Below are 18,189 nucleotides of genomic sequence, written 5' to 3' on the forward strand. Positions count from 1 at the left end.
CGAAGAACAAGACTGACAAATGGACACTCTCCTTGTTATTTAAATTTAGTTCTAACAGACTTTAAATCCTGACCAGGAAAAACTATGTAGATAAAATATTTGAGAAAAATACATGTATGGAAACATCTTTCTAAGCAAAAGTGAAAATTGTACTAAGTACAATACTTAACTATATATCATCCCATGATGGTATTGTCTACAGGGATGAATATCGGATTTATTTATAATAAAAAAAAATTATTTAATTATATTGTTTACAAAACAAAAAATAAGCGCTTCGTGCGTTACGTAAAAATGGATTAGAATGACGTAGAGTGGCCTTACAAATGTAACTTTACGACACTGGGGCCCGTTTTACAAAAGAACTAACGACTAAGACCAAAATTTATTCTGCTTGTAACTTTCATATTTGCATGAAACTGAAAATGGGTTTGAACTTTTTAAAAGGAATGTAGAGAGATATTTTCATGATGGTAATGTTAAACTCAATCATTAATTCTGCAAAATTTTACAATCAACTAAATTTTTTGGTCGTAGTCGTAAGTTCTTTTGTAAAACGGGCCCCTGGCCCCTTATACAAGCTTATTTAATATTACTTCGCATAGATATTCAAACACGTCGTAATCATACAACGTTTTCGCGCTTTTCTCCGAAACGCGGGAAAACTCAATGATTAGTAGAAACTGGGAGAAATTTAAGGGGATTTTCGAAGTTAAAGGATTTAGTTATAGAAACAGAGCTACACAATAGCCTACCTCTTCATAAAGTTTTATGTATATTATAGAGCTTGATGTATATAATTAACCTAACACCCCTTTTTTCTTGTGAAAAAGTGTTTGCTAAACTAAGTGTAGCGCTCCACCCCACTAGCTCTTAACTAAAATTGCTGGATGGGTTTTGCGCTCCAGACTAAATGTTTTTTTTTTCAATACACTTAAAAGTTGTTAAAATAAAAAGATTCAGACACTTCCCGACAAGAAAACCCCACATTTTTTTCAAATGTGATTGTTCTTCACTGAAAGTATCAGAATCTTTTATTTTAACAACTTTTAAGTGTATAATATTGAAAGTAGATTCAAAATCTTAATTTATTTTACATTTGACAATCCGGAAGACAAGCCCCTATATGGCATAAACTGGATGAAATTATGTAAAAAATGTCCTATCTCATGTTACAGCTTTTGCAATCTTAAGTTACACGCAGCTTTTTGCAAACTGGTTGTACCTCTTTTGATTATAATACGGGAGTCAGTTGTCCTGTTTACAATTTAACATTTGGATTGGTTTTAATAAAAGATTGTTTATATATATCATATTTGAATTCATTTCAATATCTATTCCTTTGAATATTTTCTCTTTTATTGCTTAAAATGAAAAAAAAAAGTGAAAACAAAAACGTGTCCAATCTCACATATCGTCAAATTGGGGATTTAAAACCCGGCCCTACTTAGTACTAGATTTACCGCCTTCTCAGAAGTTGGTCAATACCAGCTAGAACCAGAAGCGGACTATTAACATGATTAAAATAATTTGAGTCTGCATTATCATTATGTCAGACTGTAATGATTGTTAGGTTTATCACGAAGACACTATTTGCGAAGCCACGGACAAATTTTCTACTTAATAAGATGGAGGATTCCAAAGTCAGAGCTTTATGTGACGAATTCTGGGACTGGAGGATGCGTCAAAGTCCGGAGTTTGCCTCATTCTGCGGAGATCAGAGATATTGTCATCTTTTGGATGATATCGACCCAGACAATTTTGAGGAGTTTGAGGTAAATTTTGAGTTATCAACCACATGACATGGTGTATTATTTAATCTTTAATTAGACAGTATTAGAAATAATTCAGAGCCTAGTATTGATAATGTAGATGCATGCCTAACCTTAGAATTCAGTATTTTTTAATTTAAAAAACAGTTGTGTGTTGACTCTAAACCTGTTCTATTCAGTTACACAAGGTCATCCATTTGAGTTTTTTTTTCATATAATTTTTATGTGAAATGTTAACTCAGTGAGATTCATAGAGACTTGTAACAGGATAGGAGGAAATGTATGGCTACTGACCGGGAATCTAACCCAGGACCCCTGCATCACTGGTCATTGGTCAAGTGGTCATGTGCTCTACATATAGCTATCGAGGGAGATATCCATGGCCAAAAGCATTACATTCCCCCCACCTTAAATGGTATATGGCCTCAGAGCCACAACCCAAGTTCTTCATAATTAGCCCCTGGCAGAGCTTTCACCTGCAATTCCAAGTTCAATGGCACCATATATCGATCTGAAACGGAAAAGGAGGAAATGTATGACTGGACCAAACTATTACAGACTAAAAGTTTTGGTCTGGTGTCTCTGTGAATCTCAGACTTAGTGTGGAAGCATTCTTGGTAGTGTAGATTCTAAATTTTACAAACCATGAACCCCCTGGGTAGGAAGGGCTGGAATAGGGAATCCAAATTTACATTGAAAAATGTAGGAAAAATCTTTAAAACTCTTCTTCTCAATAACCACTGGGCCAGAAAAGCTGAAACTGATGTGGAAGCATCCTTGGGTAGTGTAGATTCTAAATTGTCCAAATTAAGACCCCGTGGGGTAGGGTGGGGTCACAATAGGTATTACAAAGGGGAGGAGGCATCTGGTAAAGAAGAACAGGTTTACTCAGGTGAGCGATGTGGCCCATGGTCCTGTTGTTTCCAATGGCATTTGGATAATTGGATTCTGGACAGAAAATGCAAATATATACAGCGTATTAGATGCATGGTGTATATTTATGTGATGTGAGTTGCCAGTGACCAGTCCTGTTGTTTAAGGGGCCAATGGCATTTGATATAATTGGCCATGTCCCTGAAAGACCTGCCAGAGAATCGGAGTATATATAGAGGCCAAAGACCTTTTAGATGCATCGTCGCCAGTATATTTATGTGATGTCTGACCAGAGATTCAGGGGGTCTGCAGGGGTGTGCAGTGACCAGATAAAGTTACTAGCCCCAAGTGAAAAGTTACTAGCCCAAATATAGGGGCAAAAATTAAAATAAAAAACAATACATTGAAAAGAAATTACTTGTTGAAAAATGCAGGGTACTGAGGTCATTCTTTTTAAAATTAAAGTTTAATTCTCACTATGAAATTAAATCATGTATAAATTATAATGAAAGAAGATTAAAATGAATTTAAATAAATTCTTTCCCATTTTTCTGAACATTGCACTAGCTCATTTAGAATGAAATTTAAATTTTGTATTTGGTGTATTTTTGCCATGTAAAACCTTAGCTTTCAGTTAATTGAGTGATCGTAAATAATTTCAAGATACCATGTATTTACCATAAACGAAAGAGGGAAATTGGCGGAAAAAAGATGTTTTCAGGAGGCCAAAGACCTTAAAGGTGAGAGGAGCATGTGGTGAAAACTTTTCACTGATGGGAATTTGATAGCAAAAACGAGTGAAAATGCAGGTTGTGCTTTTCATGTATTGCTTGTGTAGTTATAATTTTTACATGAAAATCACTAGCCCGACCCCAAAAAGTGATAGCCCCGGGCGTCGGGCGATGCTAATTGCACACCCCTGGGTCTGGGTTCGAATCACAGTCTGGTCCATTTGCATATTATAATTATAGTACTACTCTTACATCCTTTTTGTATAATTTACCATAATGATAAAAAAAGTTATAGCCTCTTAAATTCAGAATGGTATTAAATGATGTAAAATGAAGAGTGTTTTACTATTTATTACCTTCTTGTTGGAAAAACTTTGCATAAACATAACTAGTTTTGTAATTTATTTATTTTCAAGTGCTAAGCCCCTGCATATGCCTTTGTTTGTTTATCTCATTTGATTACATGGAAGGCAAAGGGATTTATCAGTTTTATTATACATATGTAGGTTACAACTTTGTTTATTTTATTTTACAGGAAGATGTTTCCAAAATGTTAGAGAAGGCAGAAGCAATTGAAGTAAAGAATTGTTCCAAACGTGCCAGGAATGCCCTCTTACTTGTGAAGGATCAGATGGACACATTTGTAGATGGAATGAAGCATAAGTGGTTAAGCAATAGTAATATTTACTTCAAGGATCACAGATATCATTTGTTTTAGGCCAACAATAAAAAATGATTTGTTTGAATAACTCAGACCAGCCAATCAAAATTGCCCCTCCCCCCAATCATTTTTTCAGCTCTTTGTATTTAAATTTTTTTTTTAGCAATAAATATTTAAATATTTTTACGATGGCCTTAGAGATACTGACAAAATGGTCAAAATCTAACAAATCATAGAAACTATATCAATTTATACAGTTGAACTTCGGTATCTCGAACACCAGCTTTGTCTCGAATACAGTGGATATGTCAACGTGATTTGGAAGTCCCAACCACTTACCGGTATTCTTTAAGTATTTTAACTTTGATTTCTCGAATCATCAGATACCCAGGTTTTTCATACTCCTAGGTCCCACTGAGTTCGAGATAACATTTAACAAACAATCTTAGAAGAATGGTTAATATATTCAGTGGCATGAAATGTAGTAAACAGCTTAATCTTGATGAATTTTAGTAAGGAAAGAAATATAATATCCAGTGTAATTTTTTCAGCTGGTATTTTCCAATCAACTTTATGGATGGGTTGCATGCAGATGCTCCTAAAGTAATGAGTACCTGCCCAACCAAAACAGAAGAAGACTTCAAAAATCTGAATAAAAGAATTAGATGTTATGAAAAGAAGGTGAGTTGGTGATCTTTATACTGTAAAACGAGAAAAATTGGCGCATAAGCACTTTGGCACAAATGCAAGTAGGAATGCATTGACGCAAATAAATTTTAGTGCTTGCACTGTCATTAAAATATGTAAATGTGATATTGTTTTCTTTTATCTATGCCCGTATTTGACTTTTTGGTTAGTCAAGCATGGAAACACATAGCACTCCCGTATATAAGTAACTTGACATTCGTCAACTTGACCATGGTGTTACAGTCACATGAGCGTGGCACAATGTCTATTTTATTTTAATTTTTTTTAAAAAGAAAACGATGAGTATTTACGCAATTTATCCATATTAAAACAATGCATGCATTTAAAGGAAGTTGCATGTACTTAGATACATTGTAAATGGTAATCAAAATCAGGTATTGTCTGCAAGTTCAATCGCCATGCTTGATTGCAATGTTTACCTCGAGGCGATAGATGATTGACACATGAGACGCCAGACTTTGAAGGTGCTAATTATACTATGTAAGTATCGGGTAACAACTAACAATAGTTTAATTAAATTATAATTTGGCAGAACTTTCTCTATCGATCCTACAGTGCTAGTTTGTATATAAAAATCCAATGACCCTTCGACATTACGTAATCGTACGTTCCGGTTTACATGTACTTATGTGAAAACTTTGAACACACACAAAAAGTAATATTTAGAAATCCATTAGCGCACAATAAATTTTAGCGTCATGGGGCATTTACGTCAAAGGCGCTAAAATTAGTAGTGCGCCATATATTGTCGTTTTACAGTATGCAATACAATGAATACATGTACCATAAAAATTGTGAATACGGTAATTACAGAAAAACAGTTTAGTACAAACACGGATTTTGCGAATTCAAAGATATAGTGAAGTTATTTTGGATCCCCAGCTATATAAATTTAACGAATTCCTTACATGGATATAACGAATTAAGGATATAGCGTTGCTTGAAAATCAATAGACCATAACAAAATCAGGAGAGTTATTTGTATAAAAGCCAAAATTATACCTGTTGTTTAAAGTTTCAGCTATCGATTATATTAGAATACAAAAATACAAATTTTCGAGTAAACCTTCAGTTTTGCTTTATAAGCATAGTTTTGTAGCTATTGTTAACTTTTGGAGTAGAGATTTTTTGTTTTCTTGTAGGCCAAAAGTTGTATACACCTTCTGAAAGAGGGAGTGGACCACGGTCATGTTAACCATCTATACTCAATAGTAAGTCAAATTTATACTTCACTTCTGTAACTTATATAAAAGATGAAATGATGATATGGACAGTTATATTGTTGGACGAAATGGTCTATTATTGTTGTGTGTACCATTTAGGAGGGTGTACCAGATCAGTTAGATCTGTTGATCAGTGCTGAACTGACTCCAGAAACAGATGTTTTTCTAGCACCTTACAAAAAGTTTCCTGCATCCATTGATCCCTCTATAAAGTAAGTGAAATAAAACTTACAGAAATTACTCAGTTCATTTTCTCAAACTTTTAAAGACTGAGATTAGACTTGATTTAGTCACTGGAGATTGTTTAGCATCAATGCTTTTTAGATTTATAGTGGTCATAAATTCATGGGTCTCTTCATGCCTCAAAAACAACAAAAATTGAACTCCAAGGGAAAAATAGTACATTGTAACTTCACCATAAATACAGACCTGTGAATAATTATAAAACAGAATGATTCAGGGTCTGTGAAAAAGAGAAAAATTCTGTTATTTTATATTGAACATGGTGCATTTTATTTTTTTGCAGGTCTGAGACAATAGCTCAATTAAGTGAATACATCTAATCAAAGATTGTCCAGTTTCTGTCTTACATAGTGTGCTCTAAATGTTCCCTACTGATGAAAAAATCCTTATAGTTCAAATGAAAAACCATGTCCTCTTTTAAAGGGAGATAATGTAGAAATTTGGTTGTTTTCTTTTTTTTTTTCCTCAAAAACCAAAGAAAAAAAGATGAAATCACATATGGAGGTTTAATTTTTATTGGTCTTGTAGTATATTTTTGGTTTACAACAAAATGCTATTTTTTTAAATACTAATAAGAGTATCATGTGTCTTCTATAACCACTGAATTAAATCTCCTCAATCCAAAATTTTTTTCAATCCTCAAAAATAAAATCGCAGTAATTTGAAAGCAGAACACAACAAATACATATATATATATTTTTGTTCATTTTTGACTTCAGAGAACAACTTTTAGAAGAAGCAAAAGACATAATCCAAAACATTGTAAGACCAGCATTTAAAGAACTGGCTGAATATATAGAAAATGTAAGTATGTAATTAGGACCCTGCAGTGCATGTACCTTAAAGTTATCAATTTGTCAATCTGTTTATATGTTTCCTTTTCAACCTATCTTGCTCATACTCTGAAAGTGCCCATGCATAAGTATAGGGTATGCAATGACCTTGATTTAAGTTCTAGACTTAAGGTCAAAAAACGCCAGTGTAAAACACTTGACTGCATCATATTTTCCCTCCCTTGGGCCTATCGGGTTCATTCTTTACTTTGTTAAATTCCCAGTTGTAAAGCAATGACCTTCAACCATATTTAAGCCAGAAGTCAAAGTTCTGAGCAAATTATTTTTCTTGGATATTTTTTCATGGATCTTGATTTACCTGACCAGTTCTTGTGATTAATTTGTTTGCAGTGACCTTAAACCAATGTCAAAGCAGTACTCTGTGTAAAAATTGAGGATTTCAAGGTCAAAGCAGCCTTTTTTTATCAATTAAGACAAATGTTAGACTTTGTTCTTGGGCCTATGTAGCAAATATTTACCCCTAAGAGTGCCCTCAGGTATTAAAAGTGCACAGAGTGTTTGAATTATATATATTCTTAACTTATTATGCGCCCGGATCGATAGATCCGAGGCTTATATTGTTTTTGTCCTGTCTGTTTGTCTGTTTATCTGTTTGTCTGTCTGTCTGTTGTCAACTTTAACCTTCGCCGTAATTTTTGAACCATGAAAGATACAGACTTCATATTATGTTTGCATACTCCACCAATAAAGTTCTTTCGAATGACACCAAGGTCAATGACCTTGGGACCTTGACTATGACCTATTTGCTAAAAATAGCTTCTTTGAATTTTCGCCATATCTTTTGAACCATGAGAGATAGAGACTACATATTTGATATGCTTACTCCACCAGTGACGCTCTTTCAAATGACACCAAGGTCAATGACCTAGTGATCTTGACTGTGACCTATATGCTAAAAATAGATTTTACAAAATTTTTGCCATAACTTTTGAACCATGAGAGATAGAGACTTCGTATTTGGTGTGCATACTCCACTAATGAAGTTCTTCAAATGACACCAAGGTCAATGACCTTGTGACCTTGACTTTCACTTATCTGCTGAAAATAGTTTTTTTAAACTTTGTTGCCGCCGGCGCATAGTGTTTCACAAACACATCTTGTTTTTAATGTTAAAAATGTCATGATTTATTTAACAAATGATTTCCTTAAATGTGCATGCTTACAGATGGAGTTTTTCCTATGTGGAGTTCAGGAAAGATCATGTTTACCTTGACTTGTTCTGTTCCATTCTAGGATTATATGAAGCACTTGCGTGAAGATATATCCATTCACTCCCTCCCGAATGGGGAGGAGTTATACCAGGATTGTCTAGATTTCCATCTTTCTTTCTCAATGACCCCACAGCAAGTGTTTGACATTGGGACGGCAGAGGTGGAGAGAATCACGCAGGCGATGCACAAGATCACCCTTGAGGAAGGCTTCGGAACAGATATTATGAAGTTTAAAGAAGACATAGTCAAGAGGGAGGAGTTCCATTGCAAAACTCCTGTAGGTTTATTTGGTTTTTTACATAGGAATCATGTTGTGGCTATACAGTAAAACTCGGTTATAGCGAAGTCCTGGGGACCTGCGAATTTACTTCCCTATATCCGTAATTTGTTATATCCGTATAACGAATTCTTATAACCATATGTAGCGAATTCGCAATATGAATGTTTTCTCTCAAGTATTAGAACCAAATATGTTAGTGAAGGAAATGACAAAACAAACGTTCGATATCTAAGGTTTTATTATGAATCGAATTTTATATACAAATGCTACAAGAAAAAAATTAAGTTTGTTCAATTTAGCAAATTTTGAGATCTTTGAAAGTTCTTTATAAAAGATGTAAATTTCATTATATTTAACCTCAACGGGTCTCAAAATCAGTTTGCTATATCCGTAAATTCGTTATATCAGAGTTCGTTATAATCGTAAAATTTTACAAAGATTTGTTAAGAACCAAAATTCGCTATATCCGTAAATTCGCTATATCCGTGTTCGTACTAAACAAGTTTTACTGTATAAGCATGTTTGAAATATAAAATTGTTTTTTTTTCCTATGCCATTCTCACATTTGTTCTCTTTCTCTTTTACAGGAGGAGCTGATAGCTTATGTCAAACATATATGTTTTGACCAGATTCAACCAAAGTTACCACAATTATTCTTTGAATCTCCAAAGTCCAAGCTAAAGTAAATGTTTCTCTTGCTCTCTCTTTGTCTTCTCATCAGGAAAAGATTAAGAATGTGAGATCTGAATATTGATTAAGAAAGTACACTATAACAGGCTTATATTGAATTGACATTTACAGCCAAGTGATAATCATTCCCCTTGGCTGTAGAATAAATTTTGAACTCGGCGATTCACTTTTATATTGAAGAAAAATCGTCTGTCCCAGGAACTTTGTTATAAGCTTGTTTTTACTGCTTTATTTTTCTCTCTACTTCATGCTTATAGATTTAGTATAATTTTTTAGCTTGTTATCTGTACACAGTACAAGATTATCTGTTGAAAGGAGAATAAAATACTATGATAATTTACTATACTGTTTTATTTACCGTTAGGATTGAGCCGACTCCCCCGCTGATGGATGATGGGCCTGTGGCATTCTACTTCAATGGTTCCCCCGATGGCTCTAGACCTGGTGTGTACTATATCAGTACATCTAACTTGGAAGTAAAGTATGTCATAAGAAACATTTACAGTGCTCATACAGTGCTCCTGATAAATGTCTATCAACCCTGCTGACTGTTAATGCTCACTGGAAACGTGGACATTTACATGTTAAAAAGATATTTTTAAGGAAATATGCGATTAAATTTTTTTTATGCAAATGCCTTTAATCATATTTGATTTGGTTTTCACAATGCATAAGCCCTGTATGGCAGGAAAAACCCTTAAAATTATATCCCACTTCTTATTTGTGTAATAAGAGAGTGTAAATAGCCAAGTTTGCAGTATATGAATCGCAGGCACTTGTTTTGTGTACTGGACACCCCTTACTTATTTTACCACAAGGCACTTAAGTCATTTTACTAATTATTACTTATTAACTTACTTTAGAATGATAATGTTTGCTTCAAGAGACTTTTTTTCTTGTCTATTAAATTGTTTAAGACATCTCTGGTAGAGCCTCTTTATTGTAAACCACTCATTTATTCCTGAAAATTACATCAAGACATTTTAAGACTAGATGGGATTCAACTTTCGGGTTGGGGGTACAATAAACCCAACCAAAAAGTATCCCATCCAAAGTTTAATATGTATCAAGGTCTAAAATAATTTTTTTGACAAGAAACAAGTCTCAAGAAGCAAATGATGTCACATTTTAAAGTAGGTTAATGATTGATGTAGTAACTAAATATGAGCTTGAAGCAGGGGTGCCTGAAAATTATTAAAAATAAGCAGGGGTGTCCTGTATTTGAAATAAGTGCCTGTGACATGAATGCTACTTTCTGTGAACTTGGTGCAGTATAGTAATTTTTGTGTAATTTATTTTCAGTCCAAAATATGAACTACCAGCTTTGTGTTTACATGAAGGAGAGCCTGGGCACCATTTTCAGGTCAGTATCTGGGTTGATTTATGAAGTCTGACACTCTGATATACATGTATGTTAGGTGTGTCACATGCTCAGGGAGAAAGTTGTTTTAAGTATCCATTATACTAGATCCAGGAGTGGTTTATCTCGAGGTTTTTCCTCGGCCCCATCGAGTTTGAGATTTGACTGTATATTGAATTTAAATGTCCATAGTAATTTTAATAAAAGGATGTTGCTTTATTATGAAAAACATATGAAAATAAAATCTTGCATATAAATAAATTGCAAAACTAAACTTGTTTGATGCCTTGGTTGCAGTTTTTAGTGCTTTGAATTAGGCCTGGTTCAATGGTATCTTCAACATATCATTTTCCCAGGTTTCTGAAAGAAATTTTACATGACTGTGTGAACTATTTAAAATTTTTAACAATATTGACTCTAGGGAATGATTTCTATGGAAATGAAGGAGCTACATGCTTTTAGGAGAGCCAACGAAGATCTGAATTATGCTTGGGTACCTTCTAGATTTCCAATGTATACTGCATATTTAGAGGTTAGTGTATTTAAAAATTATAAAATGTTATGAATTTGTAGTGTATTGGTAAACTTATACCGATGGTTTAAAGAAAATACAGACCTTGGTGTATGTAATGTTTTATATATGATCACCTTAGTCTCTCAAATGACCCATAAATTGCTATCTATTTTTGTCCCCTGTTTGTGGTCAAAATTTTTTTGGAACTTATTCAGCTTTTCCACAGAATTTCAATTTCAACCACATTTAGTTGTGGGTATCGATGGAAGTGAATAATGGATAATTCCAGGTATCTGTCTCCCAGGGGCCTGAGGGATTGTACCAAAACAAATGATAAGCAGCTATAATTTATGATTTTACAGTTGTCATTGTATTTTCCAAAAACTTTCCTTTTCCTCTCTTTAAAAGCTGAAAAGGTAAATGTTAACTGCATCACTTTGTATCCCTATAATACCTTGTCTTTCAATATATAACAATTTGACAATGCTTAAGGACTCACTGTGTAGTTTGTTGGGTATGCCAGGGCATCAACAATAGTTGGAAACATGGGATAATTTGCAGAAGCCCATTATGCATAAATTAACCCACATTCCAACTACTGTTGATGTCCCTTGAATACCCAACAAACTAGACAGTGATTCCTTATATTTCCATTTCATTGTAAAAAAAAATTGTAAATTTAGTTTTAAAAAATGTTTTTAGATTTAAAATGCATGAGGTTTTCAATGGTCCCTGCCCACTGACGTCAGACACAAAGACAGCCGCAGAAAACTTGCATGCATATTAGGCTTTATTAGGTCCTAACCTTTTGCTTGGCGAAATTTACATATTGGTTAAATGATCAAGAAATCAACTCACCTAACTTTCAAAGAGTTATCATAGGGAAAATAAACAGAAATGGAAATATTGTAAAATCAACAATACAATTCACTCTATTCAGCAAAGTGCTCCCTATCCTTTATACAAGATTTTTATTGTATTCGATGATAGAGAAATTTTTTATCATATTGAATTATTTATAATGCAGTTAATCTCTTAAAATACTGTACCTTATTCCGAAAAACTATTTCGTTTATTATAAGAATATTTTGCATTTTTTTAAAATTCCGAGTATCAAAAATACAAAAAAAAAACTTGTTTAAAGGATATGCTGTCCATTTCATGCATTTACAGACAGTAAATGGTGCTTTTTTCTGCAGACACACTCATAGATTTATATGTCATTTCCCATGACATTGTACTTGATATAATGCATGTGTATTACGAGGGTTGTCCCGTAAAATCGTGGACAAGTTGTCTAGTTTGAAAAATAATCATCACTGCGTTCTGAAATTTTAAAGATAAATTATGAATATACATAGCAAATTTCAAATAGATATATGCATAGGTAAACAAATTATGATATTTTATGTTATGTACTGTATCGCACTACGGCGCACGGATGATAACGTCATAGTGTCTAAAACAGCGTCACGTTTCATCTTTGCTAAACTTAAAGTTGGATAAACCCCACTTAAATTTAGAAATTTATGTGAGTATCTATAACCAGTTCAGAAACCAATGTGGCACACTCAAGCAATCTTCTGAATATTCATTAGCAAGTTACAGACAGTATTCTCACCATCATTCAACTAAAAGAGAATCTCAGATCGACGGTTGACAATGACAGCGTCCTTTGCTATTACAAATGGCAGTCTGTCCATATGTTTTGTGCTGTCTGGGGACTCGACCACGAAGACTTCACTAAGAAAACTTTCATTTCATTTATATACTAAAGATCTGGTGATATTTTTCATATTTTCTTTCTTCTGTATTCATTTAAAGTCTCTTAAGGCGTCATTACAACATCCTTATCTATCTGAATTGCTCTCTGGTGCGCCGTAATGTCATAAAAAGTCGCCATTTTTCGTGTATTGTGTTTATTACTTTCCCATTTCAAATGCTCGGGAAACTGCCAAAAATTAACCAAATGCCTTGAAATTTTTAAATAGACGACAGAATTGCTTAAGGAATGGAATTAGGATAATTTTCATCCTAATCTTATGTATTGAAAACTTTTATTATGAATTAATTCTTATGTCTTCTCTAATATAACCTTGCTATTTTTACCGTGCGCCGTAAGACCGTACCTTGTGCACATTCAAGCAGAATAAAATCTTTTATTTTTGAATATATATTATCAAAAACATTATGACTCACTTAAATATGATGAATAAACATTTACTGATAATTTCAGCTTAGTGCGCCCATTACTTTTCGAGAAAAACGCTTTGTCCACGATTTTATGGGACAACCCTCGTACATGTATTTTAAAAAAGATAAGCAGCACGATTTCAATTCCTCCTCCAAACCCAATTCTCTGTCCTTTTCTTTACACATCCTCATACTTTTTGCAAAGTTTTTCTAATAATTTGTTTTTGTAAATTTATTACTATCTGCAAATTTCACATCATTTGCACAACATAAATGGATTATATTTGAAGAACTTCCTCAATGTAAATACCTTCAAATTACATTCTTGGAGCTTACATATAAAAATGGAAAAATAAATGAAGATTTTACATCCATGTCTAGTACCTTAAATTATTACATAAAAAAAGGTCAGAACTCTGAATTTTGATTTCTCGTACATGAAGTCAGTATGGAATAAATATCAAAAACAATTCGGATTGACCCATTGCTTTAGTAGTGTACATATTGTAGAGTATTATGTTTTGTACAGTGGAAAGCTTTTGAAGTATCTATAAAGAAGCAATACATTAATTTTTACCTCTGCTTTTGCTTACAGTAAAATCAGATATTTTTACGGGGTAAAATTTTTGTGGTTTGAGGGAAAAATACAGGTTTTGCGGGATTTTATATTGTGGATGAAGAATTGCTAAGTATTAACATACATGTACAATTACATTTTATGGTGGACATGAATTTATGGGTCTTTTTGTACCTCCAACAATTAAAATAAAACCAATACAAAAATGGTTTATTTCACAGTGTATACATGTTTTATATAATATATATCTCTGTTAATTCATCCAAACTTTATTTTTGCTGAGTTCTGTTCATCTTAATTTCTTGTATCTACTGCAATATACTGATAATTACAGATCAGAATATTCATCAAGGATTAAAGTTTGTTAATTTTGTTAGTAACAATTACATGTATCAATGAAATCCCAAACAAATTCTTTATATACATTTAGCTATGTATGTATGTTGAATATGGTTAATGTTTGAAACAATGAAATTAAATCCCTAAGGAAACAATTACAATGACAAATCAATGAAATTTTATTCCATCACCAAATTCTGCTTCTGACAATGTTAAAACAAAATATGCAAAAGTGCTCATATTAAATATCAAATAACTGTCTCACAAATTAAAATGTAAAAAAAAAAAAGGCAATTCTGAGTATTCTTGCATGAAGAAAAGAATTTTAATGAATAAAGTTACAAGGTTTAAAATCAAATTCTTGTTATAACTTCATATTCTGCAGATCCAGTAAGAAAGCTAGATTTAAAATCTTTATATATGCAGTAGATACATGTATATAGAATTTAGAGAAGTTATAAATTTGATTCTAGGGTTGGGGACTGTACTGTGAATACCTAGGAGAGGAACTTGGATTATACGAGTATAACTACACATTGTGAGTAGAAGTGTGATTGGTAATGTTTTATGTCAAATTCACCATATTTCTCTTGTTAAGTTTATTCAGTCCACATCTAGAGCTTTAACTTATTTGTTCATTTGTTAAGGTTTGGAAGGTATTGTGGAGAGATTCTGAGAGCTGCACGTCTTGTAGTCGATACAGGGATCCATGCTTTTGGGTAGGTAACACTAGTATACACCATAACTGTTGAACGAATGTCTCTTACAGCAGAAGTGTTTTTAGCTCTACTGGTCAGAGACCAGAAGAGCTTATGCGATAGTAATGCGTCCGGCGTCCGGCCGTCTGTCTAGCTGTCCGTCTGTCTGTAAACAATTTTTCAAAATGCTACTCCTCCAACAGATTTGGTCCAATTTCAATATAACTTGGCACACAAGTAGACTACACTAAGATACATAATTCTATGCATCTGTTTTTGTTTTCTATGAACGGTGTTGCTGTGGTTACTAAAAATAGAAATTTCTGTGAAATTCTTTCAAAATGCTACTCCTACGGTTTTGGCCTGATTTTAGTATAACTTGGCACACAAGTAGACTACACTAAGATACATAATTCTCTGCATCGGTTTTTGCTTTGTTGAGTGGCAAGGATCATTTTTCTATATATTGCTGTTTTAAAGTTTCAAGTTGCAACTGCTACTTTTCTCTTCCTTTGTTTAAAGTATAAACCAGTAGAGCTCCAGTCTTGATAGAGACTTCTGGTTTAACAAAAAGCACACTAGATGTTTCTTGCTTGTGAAAAAGAAATAATTTGTCATCAAGATATGCAAAATCCATACAGGCATTAAGTAGATATTACAAATCTGATCTCTAAAGAAAATTATAAATTTGATGTTATTAAACAGCCATTTCTTAATGGAAACAAATTAAACAAAGGTATACAAGGGGAATGCATGAATAAAAAAAATCTTTCCATGCACATACATGCTAATTTTAGAGAGAAAGGAATAATGTACTGTAGTGGTAATATAAGTTGAATTTTAGTTGGCATATTTGGTTGTTTATCAACAGTATTAATCATTTTAAGGTTTTTTTTTTAAGATGGACGTATGAGGAGGCTTTGAATTACATGGTAGAAAAGACTTTCTTGGATGTCAACACTTTAGAGATAGAAGTTAAAAGATATGTAACCTTACCAGGACAAGCGTGTGCTTACAAGATAGGAGAAATCGTACTTAAGAATCTACGACAGAAAGCCAGTCTAGCATTAGGTAATAGAACAAGAGAAAGATGATAATACAAGTGAACTTCAGTTTCTCAAACTCTGATGTCTTGAATACCTTGGAAATGTCGAAGTGATGTGGAAGGCCCAACCACATATTCTTTAAGTATTTTACCCTGGATATCTTGAATCCTTGGATGTCTCGAAGTTTTTATCGGCCCCCATCAGGTTTGAGATAACGAAGTTTGACTGTACTGACAATATCATGTATAGGTAATTGGGCAAAAGAAAGTTGATAATACTGACAATATTCCACATAAAATTTCCAGAGAATATATTTTAATGTTGATAAGTATTACAGGTTTTGTATTTCAAAGTCCTTCAAAGAAATAAAAGTTTTTTTAAACTGTAAAGGATTTAATTTATTGAGCATAGCTAACAAAGATTTTGGACTATATTTTATTGGTCATTATGGAGCTTACATTGAGAATGTGTCTGTGTCATCTACAAGCGATTTTATTGTCTGTTATAAAATGCGACATAACTTTTTATCCGTAACTTTTAAAACAGTATAGACCTAATATTCAATGTGCATATATCTATCAGTATTTTCAGCACATAGAATCTGTATCCAAATTGTTTGCAATGTCCAAGTTATAAAATATATTTGACAGCTGGAGGAGATTCAGTTTCAAATTTCATTTTTGTCGTCCCATATAAACGTGTTACAGACTATTTTTCTTATTTTCAGGAGACAGATTTGATGTCCGAGAATTCCACTCCGTTGTACTACGATGTGGGTCAGTGCCATTGAAATTTCTAGCGCAAAAAGTTGACGAGTATATCAGAGACACTCTAGAAGAACCCTAGGAAGCCGTAGGAAATAGATGTTATGATTAGGAATACAATGAAAACTTTTTTTGTCAGGACTATGTGTACTTTTCATAATTATTTATTTTGCTTTTTATTTGTTTTATGTACAATACCAAACTATAAATTCAGAAATTCAAAGAAATGGTTTAAATTCAATTTAAGGGTCCATAAGAATTCTCATATGTGCTCTATAGTAATCACTGTCACTGCCCAGCCAATTTATTCTGTTTTTTTTCCCTAACTGCTTTTCTTCTTTTTTTTTGTCCCATGATTTTTAAATTTGATGTGTTGGTTGAAAATTGATTCATTTTGTCAACCAAAAGACTCAATGGGAGTAAAAGATTCCTTTATTTTTGAATGAAACAATTTGTAAACAGATTTAAACAAATATTAAAGGATGACAGCCACAGTTAGTCACTGTCCAATTGTTTTGCATGTTGCAGAAAATCCAGAGCCCAATAGGCACCAGATCCCACCTCTGCGATTTCCAGGGTTCCCGTTTCATGCCCTCTTCACATATTGATGTTGTTAATGGATCTCTGTTTGTTACCTTTACTGTTTACATTACACAGTGCTATTGTGAATCTCCTAATTTGCATATTAATGAAAACAGATATTTGATGTTTTCCATTATACTAATATGAGAGATGAGTATTTTGTGAGATCAGTGCTTCACAGTACCTTTAGATTTAAGATTAATTGACCACTTGTCAGCTGGTGATACTTGTTTTTTTTGAGTTGGCTCGCGTAGCGAGCTACTCCCTGTCGACATAGCCGTTTCAGAGCTGTAAAATTTATCACGCATTCATCAAGGTGATCCATATGCCAAATATTATAGTTCTAGCAAAAAATGCTTTGGTTTGAGTGATTGTATAATTTTAAGAGGTAAAAACTGTATAAAATTTCATACTGTAACATTATTTATGCCTTCATGCTTTTAAAGAAATTTTTGATTAAATACCTGTAAGATGTACAATTACTGCGTATGAATATATGTTCAAGCATGTTAGGCGGCTAATCTGCCCATCTGAAGTTTATTTATAATTGACCTAGAATACTCCCTCTCACAAACACCTGCTGTTCTCATTAGCTGCAGCTAGTTGTTGTTGAAAATCTATTTTTAGAATCCAGATTTGCTGTGGGAATCTTTAACCTAATTCTATCAAATCAAAGTACTGAGGGATCATATGAGATGACTTAGGTCACGTGATTCCATTCAACCAATCAGTGCTTAGTGTAACGCGATTCCAAACAAGACACGTTATATTTTCGACAAGGATTTTCAGTCAATTTTGGATTGTTTATAGTGTTTATCGAACTGATATTGCTGTATTTTCAGCTATAGCAATACGAAGTTTTTGTTTATT

General features: G+C 33.2%; 1 protein-coding gene across 1 annotated transcript; it reads left to right on the forward strand.

Annotated features, from left to right (window-relative positions):
* Positions 1-1,466: 1,466 nt before the first annotated feature.
* On the forward strand, positions 1,467-17,554 carry LOC134243258 (uncharacterized). Its single transcript, XM_062725495.1, has 15 exons — positions 1,467-1,775; positions 3,912-4,042; positions 4,589-4,718; positions 5,888-5,956; positions 6,068-6,180; positions 6,931-7,015; positions 8,299-8,553; positions 9,144-9,238; positions 9,611-9,727; positions 10,549-10,609; positions 11,028-11,138; positions 14,703-14,767; positions 14,877-14,948; positions 15,829-15,998; positions 16,701-17,554. Exons 1-15 carry the CDS (start codon positions 1,563-1,565, stop codon positions 16,817-16,819), a joined length of 1,806 nt encoding a protein of 601 aa, XP_062581479.1. The 5' UTR covers positions 1,467-1,562; the 3' UTR covers positions 16,820-17,554.
* Positions 17,555-18,189: the final 635 nt, after the last annotated feature.

The sequence above is a fragment of the Saccostrea cucullata genome, unplaced genomic scaffold (genome assembly GCF_032062105.1).
Source record: "Saccostrea cucullata isolate Sc308-1 unplaced genomic scaffold, CSIRO_AGI_Scuc_v1 ctg251, whole genome shotgun sequence".
NCBI lineage: Eukaryota > Metazoa > Mollusca > Bivalvia > Ostreida > Ostreidae > Saccostrea > Saccostrea cuccullata.

Excerpts from the sequence above, each read along its gene's own strand:
- LOC134243258 (XM_062725495.1), top strand. The coding sequence starts at position 1,563 with ATGATTGTTAGGTTTATCACGAAGACACTATTTGCGAAGCCACGGACA. Across the intron at positions 5,957-6,067 it reads TTAACCATCTATACTCAATA|GAGGGTGTACCAGATCAGTT; the intron begins GTAAGTCAAATT and ends TGTACCATTTAG. Across the intron at positions 6,181-6,930 it reads TCCATTGATCCCTCTATAAA|AGAACAACTTTTAGAAGAAG; the intron begins GTAAGTGAAATA and ends TTTTGACTTCAG.